This window comes from Nicotiana tomentosiformis, chromosome 4 (genome assembly GCF_000390325.3).
Source record: "Nicotiana tomentosiformis chromosome 4, ASM39032v3, whole genome shotgun sequence".
Classification (NCBI taxonomy): Eukaryota; Viridiplantae; Streptophyta; class Magnoliopsida; order Solanales; family Solanaceae; genus Nicotiana; species Nicotiana tomentosiformis.
This window is the reverse complement of record NC_090815.1, coordinates 115,470,644-115,485,067: the sequence shown is the minus strand read 5'-3', so window position 1 is coordinate 115,485,067 and position 14,424 is coordinate 115,470,644. Positions and strand designations below refer to the sequence as shown.

The 14,424-nt window shown below is 42.3% G+C and overlaps 1 protein-coding gene across 1 annotated transcript; it reads right to left on the bottom strand.

The window, feature by feature from the left end:
• Positions 1-12,287: 12,287 nt before the first annotated feature.
• On the bottom strand, positions 12,288-13,346 carry LOC104112765 (zinc finger protein ZAT10-like). The gene has a single exon (XM_009622775.4). The coding sequence runs from the start codon at positions 13,226-13,228 to the stop codon at positions 12,476-12,478; it is 753 nt and encodes a 250-aa protein (XP_009621070.1). The 5' UTR covers positions 13,229-13,346; the 3' UTR covers positions 12,288-12,475.
• Between the last annotated feature and the right edge of the window lie 1,078 nt (positions 13,347-14,424).

Here is a 14,424-nt window from a genome sequence, read left to right as displayed (position 1 = left end):
TTTTGTTTTTGTGCAGACCCATGTATTTTTTCGTTAGCTAGCTGTGTGGACCGTCGCTGCAGAGACTCAAGGTAAACCTATCGCTGCGTTTGCAGGTTTCGGAGTCACCTTCAAGTTTTCATTTTGCACTGTTTATTCTTATTTTTGGACAGTTATATTTAGAAATTTTCTAGCAAACACTCTGTAGAGCTTATGACTTGTACTACCGGTTTTGGGAATTTTAAGAGATTTCTATTTATTTTGTTAGATGTTAATTAAATAATGTTGTTTCAATTAATGTTAGGCTTACCTAGTCCCTAAGACTAGGTGCCATCACGATACCAAACGGAGGAAAAAATTGGGTCATGACACTTACCGATCCTTCGCTGAATGCCAATCTCGTCTACTATGAGGGCTCGTCAAACTGATTATCTATACCTGCAGGCATGAATGCAGCATCCCCAACAAAAGGACGTCAGTACGAATAATGTACCGAGTATGTAAGGCAGAACTGAAACATAACAATAAGTCAACATTAACTAAAGACATATAAGAATCAACCTGAATCTCTGAAGTTCCACTATATATGCATACTTATTATACTTACATATATATAATGCTTCTCTTTGAGACTATTATCCATATCTTATGATGCATGACTGCCCAACCGGCCGTAGCTCGGTGGTAAATGTGTAACTGTCCAACCGGCCGTAGCTCGTTGGTAAATGCATGACTTCCCAACCGGCCGTAGCATAGTGATAAATGTGTAACTGACCAACTTGCCGTAACACGGTGGTAAATAAATATGCATGACTGCCCAACCGGCCACAACGCGGTGGTAAATGGATATGCATGACTGTCTAACCGGCCGTAACACTGTGGTAAATGCATGAAGATGCATGTATCACTATATTATAAACATTAACACATTTATCAAATACCTCAATAGAGACTTAGGAACATATTTAGACATGCTTGAATATTATTTCATAGGAATGAATAACGTAGACATCCTTAACTACTAAGAGTAGAACCATTTATGGAATAGCATTACGTTTACGTATCATAACTTGGATCATGCCAAAAGAAGAAAGAGTTAGCCTTAACATACCTGTATGATCTCTTCCTTATTACTCAACCAAGCTCAACACAACTTCTTTCATCTATAACAAGTGAAATGATATTGCCGTTAACATATAATGTCGTACCATCGTATTTGGCTAGTCGTATGACTTAAGAAAAATCGGACAGTAACTCCCCTATTTTTAATACAACCCAAAGACCACTAAGGGTCATCAACAGCCCAACAACAACAACTATAACCAACAATAGCAACAACAACGATACAATCCAATATGAGTTTCTCCGATTATCTTAACAATCATTCTGAGCGGCTAGTTCATTTTTAATCATAACAAGATATAAATTGAATCCAACTCTTATTCCATAAATTAGTTTACAGCCTTAAGAACATCATACTTATATGTATCATATTATTTCTAGTTTAAAACATCCACAAAATACCTTCCAAAACAGCCCCATACTTCTAGCACCTTAATTTTTATTGTCAATCACTTGTTTTTCATCTTTTCTTCTTCAATCAACTTAATTAACACCTAGAAAAGCTTAACAACATCAGACAAAATATTATAAAATTATTTCTCACAATTTTCGGCCCACCACAAACCATATATTTAGCCACAAAACAGTCCAACCAAAAAGACAACCATATCTCATGCTCTTTCAAGTGCTATCTTATGGGTTTTCACTCAAACAACACAACCAACACAAGATTAACCTTAGGCACAATCAAGAAGATGTTATACATACCTTTTACATTAGCTATAACTCGAAACCCTATCTCAACTTAGCTCACAATAGCCCTCAATTATACCACAACACCATAGAAGCATTCTCTTGTAGTCTTTAACATCTTTGATGATGATTTGAGTTGTTGTTTCCTTGAGTTTGGTTCTTGTGATCCTGAGATATGTTAGGGATGATTTTGGATATCTTGAGAGTGGTTTTGTATGAGTAAAATCTGTATTGTTGACGATATACAAGGGGATAAGACCACCGCCTCAATTTTACAAGCAGGTGGGTAAGCTGCATGCTTGGCAGCTTGAGCAGTGCCACTTCGTACACTTGTATCTCTCTATTCTGGTATCGTATTGACAAACGGTTTGCAGAGTTAGAAACTAGACACATAGGGATTTAATTTCATATAAAGATCTCCATGTAACTCTCAATATATGGGGAGAAAACTGCGTCGCAACTTGGCCTATAAACCTGCCAGTTTCTCCGAAGTGCGGCAACGTGACTTGGCGACCCTATTTTAAAAATCCATATTTCTCTGCCCCGATGTCGTATGAATAAATGGTTTGCACCGTTGGAAATTAAGTTCCAAGAACTTCATTTTATATATAATATATCCCAAAAATACCTCATATAACACATGAAATGTATTGCTCAAAACGCTTCATTACAAGGCAAATCCTAGTCGGTTTTTCCGTAACTTAAATCTGTTTTTTCCCAAACTTTATATTTCATATCCAAACATCATATATAGCCATATCACGACTTTAAACTCATTTAAATCATGATTAAAAAGTCTCATTCATCCTAACTTACCTAATACTTCGATAAACCTTCCTTAGCCTTGTAGAAGGATTTCATCCTTTTTGAGCTTACATCAATTTACTTATAGCATACTTTCACGTACGGAAATATGGGGTGTAATATCGGCATGAAAAGTGGTGAAAGTTTTCTCCAACATATCATGATTAGTAATATTATCACCACATAATTTTAATATGGAAATAATTCTGAACATTGCAGAGTTATACTGATAGATTTAAAATTTTGTAGCCTTAAATGAGTCAAATCATATCGTGCATGTGGAAGAACCACCATCTTCAGGTGGTCATATCTATCTTTCATATTATTCTACAGTATGACTGGATCTTTAACAGTAAGATATTCCATTTTCAGGCCCTCATCAAGGTGATAGCGTAGGAATATCATTGCTTTGGCACGGACTTGGTTTGATGCCTGATTTTTATCTTTGATGGTGTCTGCCATACCCATCGCATCAAGATGAATTTCGGCATCAAGCACTCAAGACATGTAGCTTTTGCCCGATATATCCAGGGCTACAAACTCAAGTTTAGAAAAATTTGACATTATTTAGAAAAAGAAAGTTCGTACCTCTAATACTTTCAAAGTATTTTCTCGAGATGGCAGAGTCTCGTGTTAATAACGTGTTATAAAATAAAGACTGTAAAGTAAAGACAAGTATAGGAAGAAATTGATATATTATTTAAACTTCAAACTTATGTATATAATGAACTGAAAACTCCTCTATTTATAAAAGAAAGGAAGCAGCTGCGAGGCTTTTCAGGAAGCAACTGCAAGGCTTTTCTTTAGCTGCTTGTAAGCTGTCTGTATGAGCTGCTTGCAACCTGCCTGTTTAATAAAAAGCTGTTGCAAATTATTTCATTGAGTTGCTTGCAACCTGCCTGCATCAGCTGCTTGTAAGCTGTCTGCATGAGTTGCTTGCAACCTGCCTGTTTAATAAGAAACTGCTGCAAATCATTTTATTGAGTTGCTTGCAACCTGCCTGCATCAGTTGCTTGTAGATAAACTTCAACAGAGTACTAAATGGATAATCTTCTTCAGGAAGATTATCTATAGCCGAGTAATGAATGGACATCCACAATATAATATTTTCATAACATGAGCTATTTAACTATTATTGACTGTATTTGTTATTTCACTCTGTAAAATATAATTTTAGAATATTCAAAACAAATCATTTTATTAGTATTTTCATTGTTTGAGAAGTTAAAGTCAATATATTTTTTAGTTAAAAAATTTCACTATTCCAATCCAAAAAAGATAATCTGTATGTTTAAATGTGAATAAGACGAAGTCTAGTTGTTGGAACTATTCGAGTTGGTGATAATCCAGTCCAAGAAAGCACATGTGGAGGGCCTTTTTGCATCTATACCCGATTTTGGGGTCACAATTGAATTTATACCCACTTTGCAAAAAAGTTTGCAAGCATACCCACTTTACGATCAACTTCAGACTTATCGGGTCTGAAGTTAAAAAAAATTAGTCTAAAGTGAAAAAAATTGCACTTCAAATGCACTTAAGGCCAACTAGGTCCGAAGTGCAACCAATGGTTTCATGCACTTAAGGCTAATAAGTCTGAAGTGAAAAATTGCACTTAAGATGCACTTAAGGCCAATAAGTATGAAGTGAAAAATTGCGCTTCAGATGCACTTAAGACCAAAAAGTCTGAAGTGCAACAAACATTTTTATTCACTTAAGGCAATAAGACTGAAGTGAAAAATTTGTACTTTAGATGCACTTGAGGCCAAATAGGTCTGAAGTGTAACCAATAGTTTCATGCACTTAAGGCCAATAAGTTTGAAGTGAAAAATTACACTTCAGATGCACTTAAGGCCAAAAGGTCTGAAGTGCAACAAACGTTTTGCTACACTTAAGGCCAATAAGTCTGAAGTGAAAATTTGCACTTCAGATGCTAGTGCACTTAAGGCCAAAAGGTCTGAAGTGCAACAAACGTTTTGCTACACTTAAGGTCAATAAGTCTGAAGTGAAAAATTGCACTTCATATGAACTTAAGGCCAAAAGGTCTGAAGTACAACCAACGTTTTTATGCACTTAAGGCCAAATAGGCATGAAGTGCAAATTGCCGAGAAATAAAAATTAGTTCTTTGAATTATAACAATCCAATATACGATTGAAGAAGAAGAAGAAGAAGAAGAAGAAAGAAGAAGGAGGAGGGGGAGGATGAGAAAGGGGCCTGAAATTGTTTAAAAAGTGGGTACAAATTAAAAAAAATTAAAAAGTGAATATATGTTAAATGGGGGCGACCAAATAGGACGCTCCGTGCAATTTTTATCATGTGCGATGCGGTAATAACTTACATGTACCGGATATTTATACAAGTCCAGTAAGTACATGTCACTTATATTTACAAACTTAATTATCACTAAATTATACTCCATGTTTCAATTTAAGTGAACCCATTTGACTGGGTACGGAGTTTAAGAAAAGAGTGAAGACTTTTGAACTTGTGGTGTAAAATGAGACACATATATATTGTGTGGCTATAAATCATTATATAAAGATAAATTATTTCCAAATAAGGAAATAGGTCATTCTTTTTTGCACTGACTAAAAAGGAAATAAGTTCACATAAATTGAAACGGAGGGAGTAATAGTTAAGTAATATATATTTTTATCTTAATTCATCATTTAACCATAATAAATTAGTATGATTTGATATAAACACCCGATGCACGTAAGTTTTTACGGGTACCGTGTCTAAGTACGCTCTAGTGGGTTGCTCTAGTGGTTAGCACCCTCCACTTCCAATCAAGAGGTTATGAGTTCGAGTCACCCCAAGAGCAAGGTGGGAAGTTCTTGGAGGGAGAGAGTCGAGGGTCTATCGGAAACAACCTCTCTATCCCAGGGTAGGAGTAAGGTATGCGTACACACTACCCTCCTCAGACCCCACTAGTGATGGTGTCTAAGTACTGTCATGGGCGGCTTTCTAGCCATGCCCCATGATCCCTTGGACGCGCCCGCGGCGTCCTGGCCAGCCTCCCAACGCCCGTCGCCACGGTCGGCCCCGTGGTCTCAGCAGGTCCAAGTGACAAGCGCGCATGTGCCTCTGTCGCCCCACCGATAACCATCGCCAGCGCCCAGCCACAGGCAAAAGCCAACAGCGCCGCGCACGCAGACAATGCCGCGCGTGCAGACCCCGATGCTAAAGACAAAGTTGCTGCCAACGGACTTGCTGCTGCTTTGTAGAAGACTAAGTCCTTTTCATTGTAAATATAGAGTAGTTTTGCTGCATTTTTTTTAAGTGTGATTTTCCAGCTTTCATAGGTCTAGTCATGTAACTTTGGTTTATTTTTTTTAAGCATTATTAAGGGGGACCAAGCAATCAAAACTTTCAAGCAAGCAAACAATTCTCTATACTGGTGTCTCTCCCCCCCGACACCGTCTTATTTTCTGTAATAGCTTTCATTCAATGCAATCAAGCTTTCTTTCATTCTCAATTCTCTTTTCTGCTCTCTTTTAATTACTCATGACATTGGTTTTCCCGTACGGCACTGACAATCTAGTCTAGCATACGGAGGGGACCTTAGTTGGCGGACAGCAACCGTACTGACATCGGTTGCCTAGCCTTACGTCGCCCTTCCAAGGAACTTCAGGAAGGCACCGCGTAACAGTTGGTATCAGAGCCTAGGCTCGACATCGGACGAGGGATCACATTGCAATTACCACCATTTCTGATCATGGTGAATTATGGGGATCGCATCACGACCCTTGAGGGAACAGTTGACGCATTACGGCCCATCGTGGAAATGGTGCCCGATCTAAAGACCAGCCTAGTGCAAAGGTTGGACGACCTGGACCGCAGACTCATCCAGGCCGAAGTTGACATAGAAAACATCAGTCGCGACTCTGAAGGAGACCGGCAAACAGCAGCCACAGAGGCAGCTGAAATTTTTGGTAAATTTGAGGTCCTCCAGCAGGAGCGTGCCGAGGATTTAGCCAACAGGGAACAAGAGGCAGACAGGGTGACTGCCATGCAACAAACCATAGACAACTTGACAGGCCAGCTCAATGTTGTCAATGCTGCTTTACAAGGCCTACTTCGAGGAGGCGGAAACCAATTTGGGGGTGGTGTGAACCTCGCCCCCATGGCACAAAAGCTGAAAATTCCTGAGCCAAAGCCATACAGTGGAGCTCGGAATGCCAAAGAAGTGGAAAATTTCATTTTCGACATCGAGCAATACTTCGATGCCGTGGGAAGCCTGGAAGAAGCTAAGAAGGTAGCAACTGCTGCCATGTATCTTCAGGGTGATGCCAAACTCTGGTGGCGGGTGAAGTACGAAGCCATCAAGGCAGGTGAAGATGCCCTCGACACATGGGCGGAACTGAAGGCAGCCATACGCCTACAGTTCTTCCCCGAAAATGTTGAGTACAATGCCAGGAGAAAGTTGCGGGAGCTCCGCCAGACCAAATCAGTGCGAGATTACGTGCGGGAATTCTCCGCGCTCATGCTGAACATCCGTGACATGGGGGACAAAGACAAACTCTTCACCTTCCTGGAAGGGTTGAAACCTTATGCCCGGATGGAGTTGCAGAGACAAAGGGTAGACACGTTGCCTAAGGCAATCCAAGCAGCAGAGTGCCTTGGGGATTACCAAGTGGAAGCCCGGAAGGATAGGCCTCAACAGCCTGTCCGAGGAGGATACAAAGGGGGCCAACCAAACACTAGTGGCCCTAGCAGAAGTGGAGGAGACCGGAGTGCACCCAAATCCAAGACTCCCTCTTCCGGCAGTACTAGTGCTGCATCTAACAACAATGATCGGGGGAGGAAGCCCCCCTCAGGATGTCGCCATTGCGGCGGACCACATTGGAATAATGAATGTCCACATGCACAGATGAATGCCCATCAAGCTTTTGAGGATGGGACGGATGACGACGCCGATGATGCGGACCAGACCGAGCCAGTAGGTGCATTCAATGCAATTGTTGGCTCCATTTCTGAGCCCTTAGCGGGAACCAGTGCCGGTATCCGCAAGAAGAAGGACCCCTGTCCAATTGCCAGGAAAGGAAATAAGAAGGCGAATTTGAGGACTCCTCCTCATCAAGAGAGGACCCTAATGTTCGTTGACATGAAGGTAAATGGCAAGCCCATTCGGGCAATGATAGACACGGGTGCCACCCACAACTACTTAGCCTCGACTCAGGTGGAGCGTCTTGGACTAGTTGTAGGAAAGGGCAAAGGTCGTGTGAAGGCTATCAACTCACCACCTCAACCAGTGGGTGGAATAGCCAAAGAAGTACCAGTGAAGCTTGGCCCTTATGAAGGAAAGTTCAACCTGCGCGTAGTGATCATAGATGACTTTGAGTTAATCGTGGGGTTGGAATTCCTGAGACAGACCAATACCATGCCCGCACCGTATGCAGACATGCTGCTGATGATGGGGGCAAATGGGGCCAAGCCCTGCATTATTCCGTGCATTCCCATGAAGATGGCAGCCGAGAACATCTCGGCCTTGCAGTTGAAGAAGGGGGTAAAAAGACATGAACCCACGTTCCTGGCTACCCTCTGCATGGAAGATATAGAACGCTCCTCGGGTCCCATTCCTGCACCCGTGAAGGAGTTACTTCTGGAATTTGAAGACATCATGCCACAAGACATGCCAAAGCGTCTTCCGCCTAGGCGAACTGTGGACCATGAGATTGAGTTGGTGCCGGGTGCGAAGCCACCTGCCCGGGCGCCATACAGAATGTCACAACCCGAACTCGCCGAGCTTCGGAGACAATTGACGGAAATGCTAGACACAGGGATCATTGTGCCCTCTAAGTCCCCATACGGGTCCCCTGTGCTATTCCAAAAGAAACATGATGGTAGTTTGCGACTCTGCGTGGATTACCGGGCTCTAAACAAAATCACCGTGAAAAACAAGTACCCTATTCCGCTAATGGCAGACTTGTTTGATAGACTGGGTGGTGCGACGGTATTCACCAAAATAGACCTGAGGACAGGTTATTGGCAAGTTCGGATTGCCGATGGTGATGAGCACAAGACGACCTGTGTGACAAGATATGGGTCGTACGACTTCCTGGTTAATGCCCTTTGGCTTGACTAACGCGCCAGCCACATTTTGCACCTTGATGAACCAAGTCTTCCGAGAATACATTGATGAATTCGTCGTGGTTTATTTGGATGACATTGTGGTATATAGCCAGACACTAGAAGAACACCTGGAGCATTTGCGGAAGGTCCTAGCCCGATTACGGGAGCACGAATTATATGCGAAGCTATCCAAGTGCTCCTTTGCTCAGAAACAAATTGACTTCCTCGGACATGTCATCGAGGAAGGGAGGATCAAGATGGACCAGCAGAAGATTCAGGCCATTACAGAATGGCCGCCTCCTAAGGATATACATGCCTTGAGGTCGTTCCTTGGCCTATGCAACTTCTATCGGCGGTTTGTGAAAAGTTACTCCCTCATTGCAGTGCCGCTGACAGAACTTCTCAAGAAGGCCACCCCGTGGGATTGGGGCCCCAAGCGGGCAAAGGCCTTCGACGCATTGAAGATGGCTATGTCCAGTAGCCCAGTCTTGGCCCTCCCTGACTTGGCCAAGCCATTCGAAGTGCAAACGGATGCCTCCGACTATGCACTTGGTGGAGTATTGCTACAAGAAGGGCATCCCGTAGCGTACGAGAGCCGGAAACTGAAGGATGCAGAGCGACGCTATGCCGCCCATGAGAAAGAATTATTGGCTGTCGTTCATTGCTTACGCCTTTGGAGGCATTATCTACTGGGAGCCCCATTCGTGGTCAAGACAGACAACACAGCCGTTAGCCATTTCATGACCCAGCCAAAGCTGAATGGACGACAGGCTAGGTGGCAGGAACTCCTAGCGGAATTTCACTTCAACCTGGAGTACCGAAGTGGAAAGACCAATCATGTTGCTGATGCACTCAGTCGGAGAGCTGATCTAGCATCGATGTGTGTACTCGCCGCCCTAAAGGGAAGCGAAGTAACCACCACCATAAAAGACCAGATACAGGATCTACTCATCAAGGATCCTGCTGCACAGTATTTGGTTGATTTGGTAGGACAGGGCAAGACTCGCCAGTTCTACACCGAAGATGGGTTCCTGAAGGTGAAAGGGAACCGACTTTATGTTCCTAAAGGAGGAGATCTGCGACGGACTCTTCTTGCAGAATGCCACGATACTTTGTGGGCCGGTCATCCCGGCGAGGAACGCACCATGGCATTGCTTCGCCGTGCATATTATTGGCCTCAAATGGTCGATGACGTCGCTCAGTATGTGAAGACTTGTCTAGTATGCCAGAAAGATAAGTCAGACCGCTTGACGCAGGCAGGGCTCTTGGAACCACTAGCTGTACCAAAAAGACCTTGGGAAAGCGTTTCCCTGGACTTCATCACCGGATTGCCCAAGGTCGGAGATCTCACAACTATCTTGGTTGTGGTGGATCGGTTTTCCAAGTATGCTACCTTTATAGCAGCCCCACAATATATATCAGCAGAAGATACAGCTCGACTATTCTTCTCTCATGTCGTCAAGTATTGGGGCTTACCTAAAGACATTGTTAGTGATCGCGACTCACGCTTCACTAGCAATTTTTGGACCCAACTCTTTAAGTGCCTCGGGTCAAAATTGAGTCATAGCTCAAGTTTTCATCCGCAATCTGATGGCCAGACGGAGCGATTCAATGGCATGCTAGAGGAATATCTCGGGCACTTTGTGACCGGATTGCAGAAGAATTGGGTGAAGCTTTTGGATGCTGCTCAACTGTGTTTCAATTCACAAAAGAGCTCAAGTACCAACAAAAGTACTTTTGAAATTGTTACCGGATAGCAACCGCTACTCCCACACACAGTGAACGCACCAAACATGTCAAAATCTCCTCGGGCTGCTAGCTTCTCAAAAGAATGGAAGCAAAATTTGGAGATAGTGCGGAGCTATCTTGTCAAAGCCCAAAAGCGGATGAAGAGGCATGCTGATCAGAATCGCCGCTTTGTGGAATACCAGGTGGGAGACAAAGTGATGGTCAAAATCCCAAAGCGGTACTTGTTTGCAGGGGTCCATGACCCTCGCCTATTGCAAAAATATATTGGACCCTTGTCCATTGAAAGGCGCATTGGGAAAGTTGCATACCGGGTGGATACCCCAGCTTGGTGGAAAATCCATCCTGTTTTCCATGTCAGTCTCCTGAAACCTTTTCGGGAAGATGTGGAGGATCCTTCACGAAGCCAACTCACAATACCAAGTATTCGAGGCCCCAATTCAACCGGAAAAAGGCGTGCTGAAGCTATTCTTGATGATCGAGTGATTCACGCCTCAAGAAAAGATCACCAGGAGTTCTTGGTGAAATGGCAGGGATGTGATGCAGAGGAGAATACTTGGGAGAGGGGAACAAACCTCAAAGCCTACAAGAGCCTGATTGATGATTACCTTGCAAGGAAGGCGCCGAGGACGTCGCCAACTCAGGTGGGGGAGAATGTCATGGGCGGCTTTCCAGCCATGCCCCATGATCCCTTGGACGCGCCCCGTGGCGTCCTGGCCAGCCTCCCAACGCCCGTCGCCACGGTCGGCCCCGTGGTCTCGGCAGCTCCAAGTGACAAGCGCGCATGTGCCTCTGTCGCCCCACCGATAAGCCATCGCCAGCGCCCAGCCACAGGCAAAAGCCAACAGCGCCGCGCGCGCAGACAATGCCGCGCGCGCAGACCCTGATGCTAAAGACAAAGTTGCTGCCAACGGACTTGCTGCTGCTTTGTAGAAGACTAAGTCCTTTTCATTGTAAATATAGAGTAGTTTTGCTGCATTTTCTTTAAGTGTGATTTTCCAGCTTTCATAGGTCTAGTCATGTAACTTTGGTTTATTTTTTTAAGCATTATTAAGGGGGACCAAGCAATCAAAACTTTCAAGCAAGCAAACAATTCTCTGTACTGGTGTCTCTCCCCCCCGACACCGTCTTGTTTTCTGTAATAGCTTTCATTCAATGCAATCAAGCTTTCTTTCATTCTCAATTCTCTTTTCTGCTCTCTTTCAATTGCTCATGACATTGGTTTTCCCGTACGGCACTGACAATCTAGTCTAGCGTACGGAGGGGACCTCAGTTGGCGGACAGCAACCGTACTGACATCGGTTGCCTAGCCTTACGTCGCCCTTCCAAGGAACTTCAGGAAGGCGCCGCGTAACAGTACGTGTGAGCAGCCCGTCTTTTGTACGCATTTGAAACATTAGCACTCGTAATTGTAAAGCAAACGCGTAATCGTTCCAAATGGTCGTGACATGTAATATGGCATTGACACCGAAACTTCAATCTTTCTAATACGAAAAGCGTTTACCTTTTCTTTCCCCTTTTGCTTGAACCCAATTCTTTTCTATACAAGTTCTCAAATGAGATTTTTTAAACAGCGTTTACACGTACGGCGTATTTAAATTTATTTCCTTAACTAATTCTAAAATCTCAGAGTAGAAAGCTAAATAAGAAAATTAACAGGATAAGAGAAAGAGAGCATGAAAAAGTTGAATAGTTAAGGAAAGAGTAGAAGCTCAGTTGAATAGCATTAATTGTGTAGTAATTACAACTCGTTTTAGAAACATGAAAACTCAGAACGAGATTGAGTACTGCCTACTTATATTTTAGTTTGATTAGAAAAAATTAAATCAGAGAAACAAAAGTGCAAAGAAAAATAGCGTGGCCAAAGCAATTCCAACAATAAATTAAATCAATCAATTGAATATTCGCTATAACTAGGTCTATTTACAGACAACAAGTAAAAAATTTCACCCACCCAATAAGAAAAGAAAGAAACTAAAGAAAAATATTACATTAATTGTTTACAAAATTCCTGAATCCTAGAAGTAATCTTCAAGTAACAAAATCAAAAGTTTCTCACTATTCCCGGAATAGTTCGAATTTTGGAGGTAAAGATAGCCGCGATTTCTTCGCCGGATGAGGACTCTCCACCTCTTCCTCGCCGGAACCAAATCCCGGCCAGAAATCCGGCAGCGCCGGAATGTTCAAGTCAAAGTCACGGTGACTCACAGTGGACCCTACACCCTCTGATGACGTCACTCCAACGCTAGCACTAACGCTAACGTTACTGTTACCGCCGTCGTAGTGACACCTTTTGTGTCCACCCAAAGCCTGTCCAGTAGGAAAACACTTGTGGCAAATGGAACACTCGTGAGTTTTTCCGCTTCCGTTACCGTTACCGTTAACGGAGCTAGTAGTTCCCGTCGCGTTAGTGGTAGTGGAGGTAGTTGACTGATCATCTCCTACTCCGCCGGCGACGAGTTTCCGGTGACTAGCTTTGTGTCCTCCTAAAGCTTGATAAGATCCAAAACCCTTACCACAAACCGAACACTTATACACCATCTTCTCCTCCGGCGGCGCGTGTATTTTCATCACTGGTGCTGGCGGTTGTGGTAGAGACTGTTCCTGATTAGCAGAACCGCCGCTACGCGCTAGCATAATCAAACAAAGAGCCAAGTATTCTTCTTCAGTAGGCTGTCGTTCCATACTACGAGGCCTTTTTGATCTTTTACCTTTAGTCCAATTTTCAAGGTAACGAAGTTGGCCGTTGTTCTCAAATTGGAAAGTTGGTGGAGTTGTTGTAGTTGGAGAATTCAAAGCTTCAAGTGCCATAGCTATATTACTATTTGATTGAATCTTGAGTTTTGAATGAATTCTGAATATGTTGTAAGTAGAGAAGAGGTAGAGAAGATTTTTTGTCAGTGAATGAGTGTGAAGAAGAAAGTGTGGGGGATATATATAAACGGCGAAGTAAGGAAGTTGCGTGACAAGGAGAAAGAAGTGAGATGGTTACTCAAGTAATTGAATTGAAAGATATTAAATAAGGAAAGGGGCAGTGGCGCACGTTGGAAAAAAATAGAGTATTTGAGTGCCGAGTTGTATAAGATTTTGCTAATATCATGTTATACGTGTATATTTATTAGTAAATTCACTAAATATAGGTAAATATTTAACTGTTAACCTAAGGGAAGCAATTTGAGTCCATACTTATTTGACCCGTCTAACATATTCAAGGTTGAACTGATTATTGACCCACTCAATTCATCTTGACCCAACTCATCTCAACTCATTTAAAATTTGACCGATTTTTAGCCCAAGTTGATCCATAAGTAATTTTATTAAAATATCTTACAAATTTTTATTTTTTTTGATATGTTATATATAACCATAGAAAACAAAAAAAGTCTTATTTGATAATTAAATAATTCATAGGAAATATGTACGTTAGTTAAAGCTTGATAAGGTTGGACAGGTTAGGTTATGATCTAAACTTTAGCCCATTTTAATTTAGCCTATCTCATCCAAAATAATTTTTGGACGGATTACTAATCCATCAATTTATTGACTCAACCCATCTAGACCCATCCAAAATCAGCTCTATCTGTCTATTTAACTTTCCTATGTTAACCCAATAACTCAAATAAGGTATGAGTTAAGTGATAAATTTAGTACATATAAATTTTAAATTTTGACTCCGACATTAGTGGTAGATGCTAAGTACAAGTGGAATTGAAGTCTAAATTGTGTGTGTTGGTTGTGGGGTTTGGAGAGAAAGCAGCCTAAGCATAGTATTTTAGTGAACAGAGAGTGAACAAGGACTGAAGACTAGTAAGACAATTGGACTGTGTCAAAGGTCAAAACTGTACCGTACTCTGAAAGAAACAAATCGCCGCCCCAACGCGGTGTTTCTAGTTTGGATTTAGTTTACACGTGTTGACCGTGTAAAATATTTTTAATGTTAGTTTAAGCTATTAGAACATGTAATAAGTTTTTTTTAATTTACTTATCTAGCTATTGTATTATTAGTA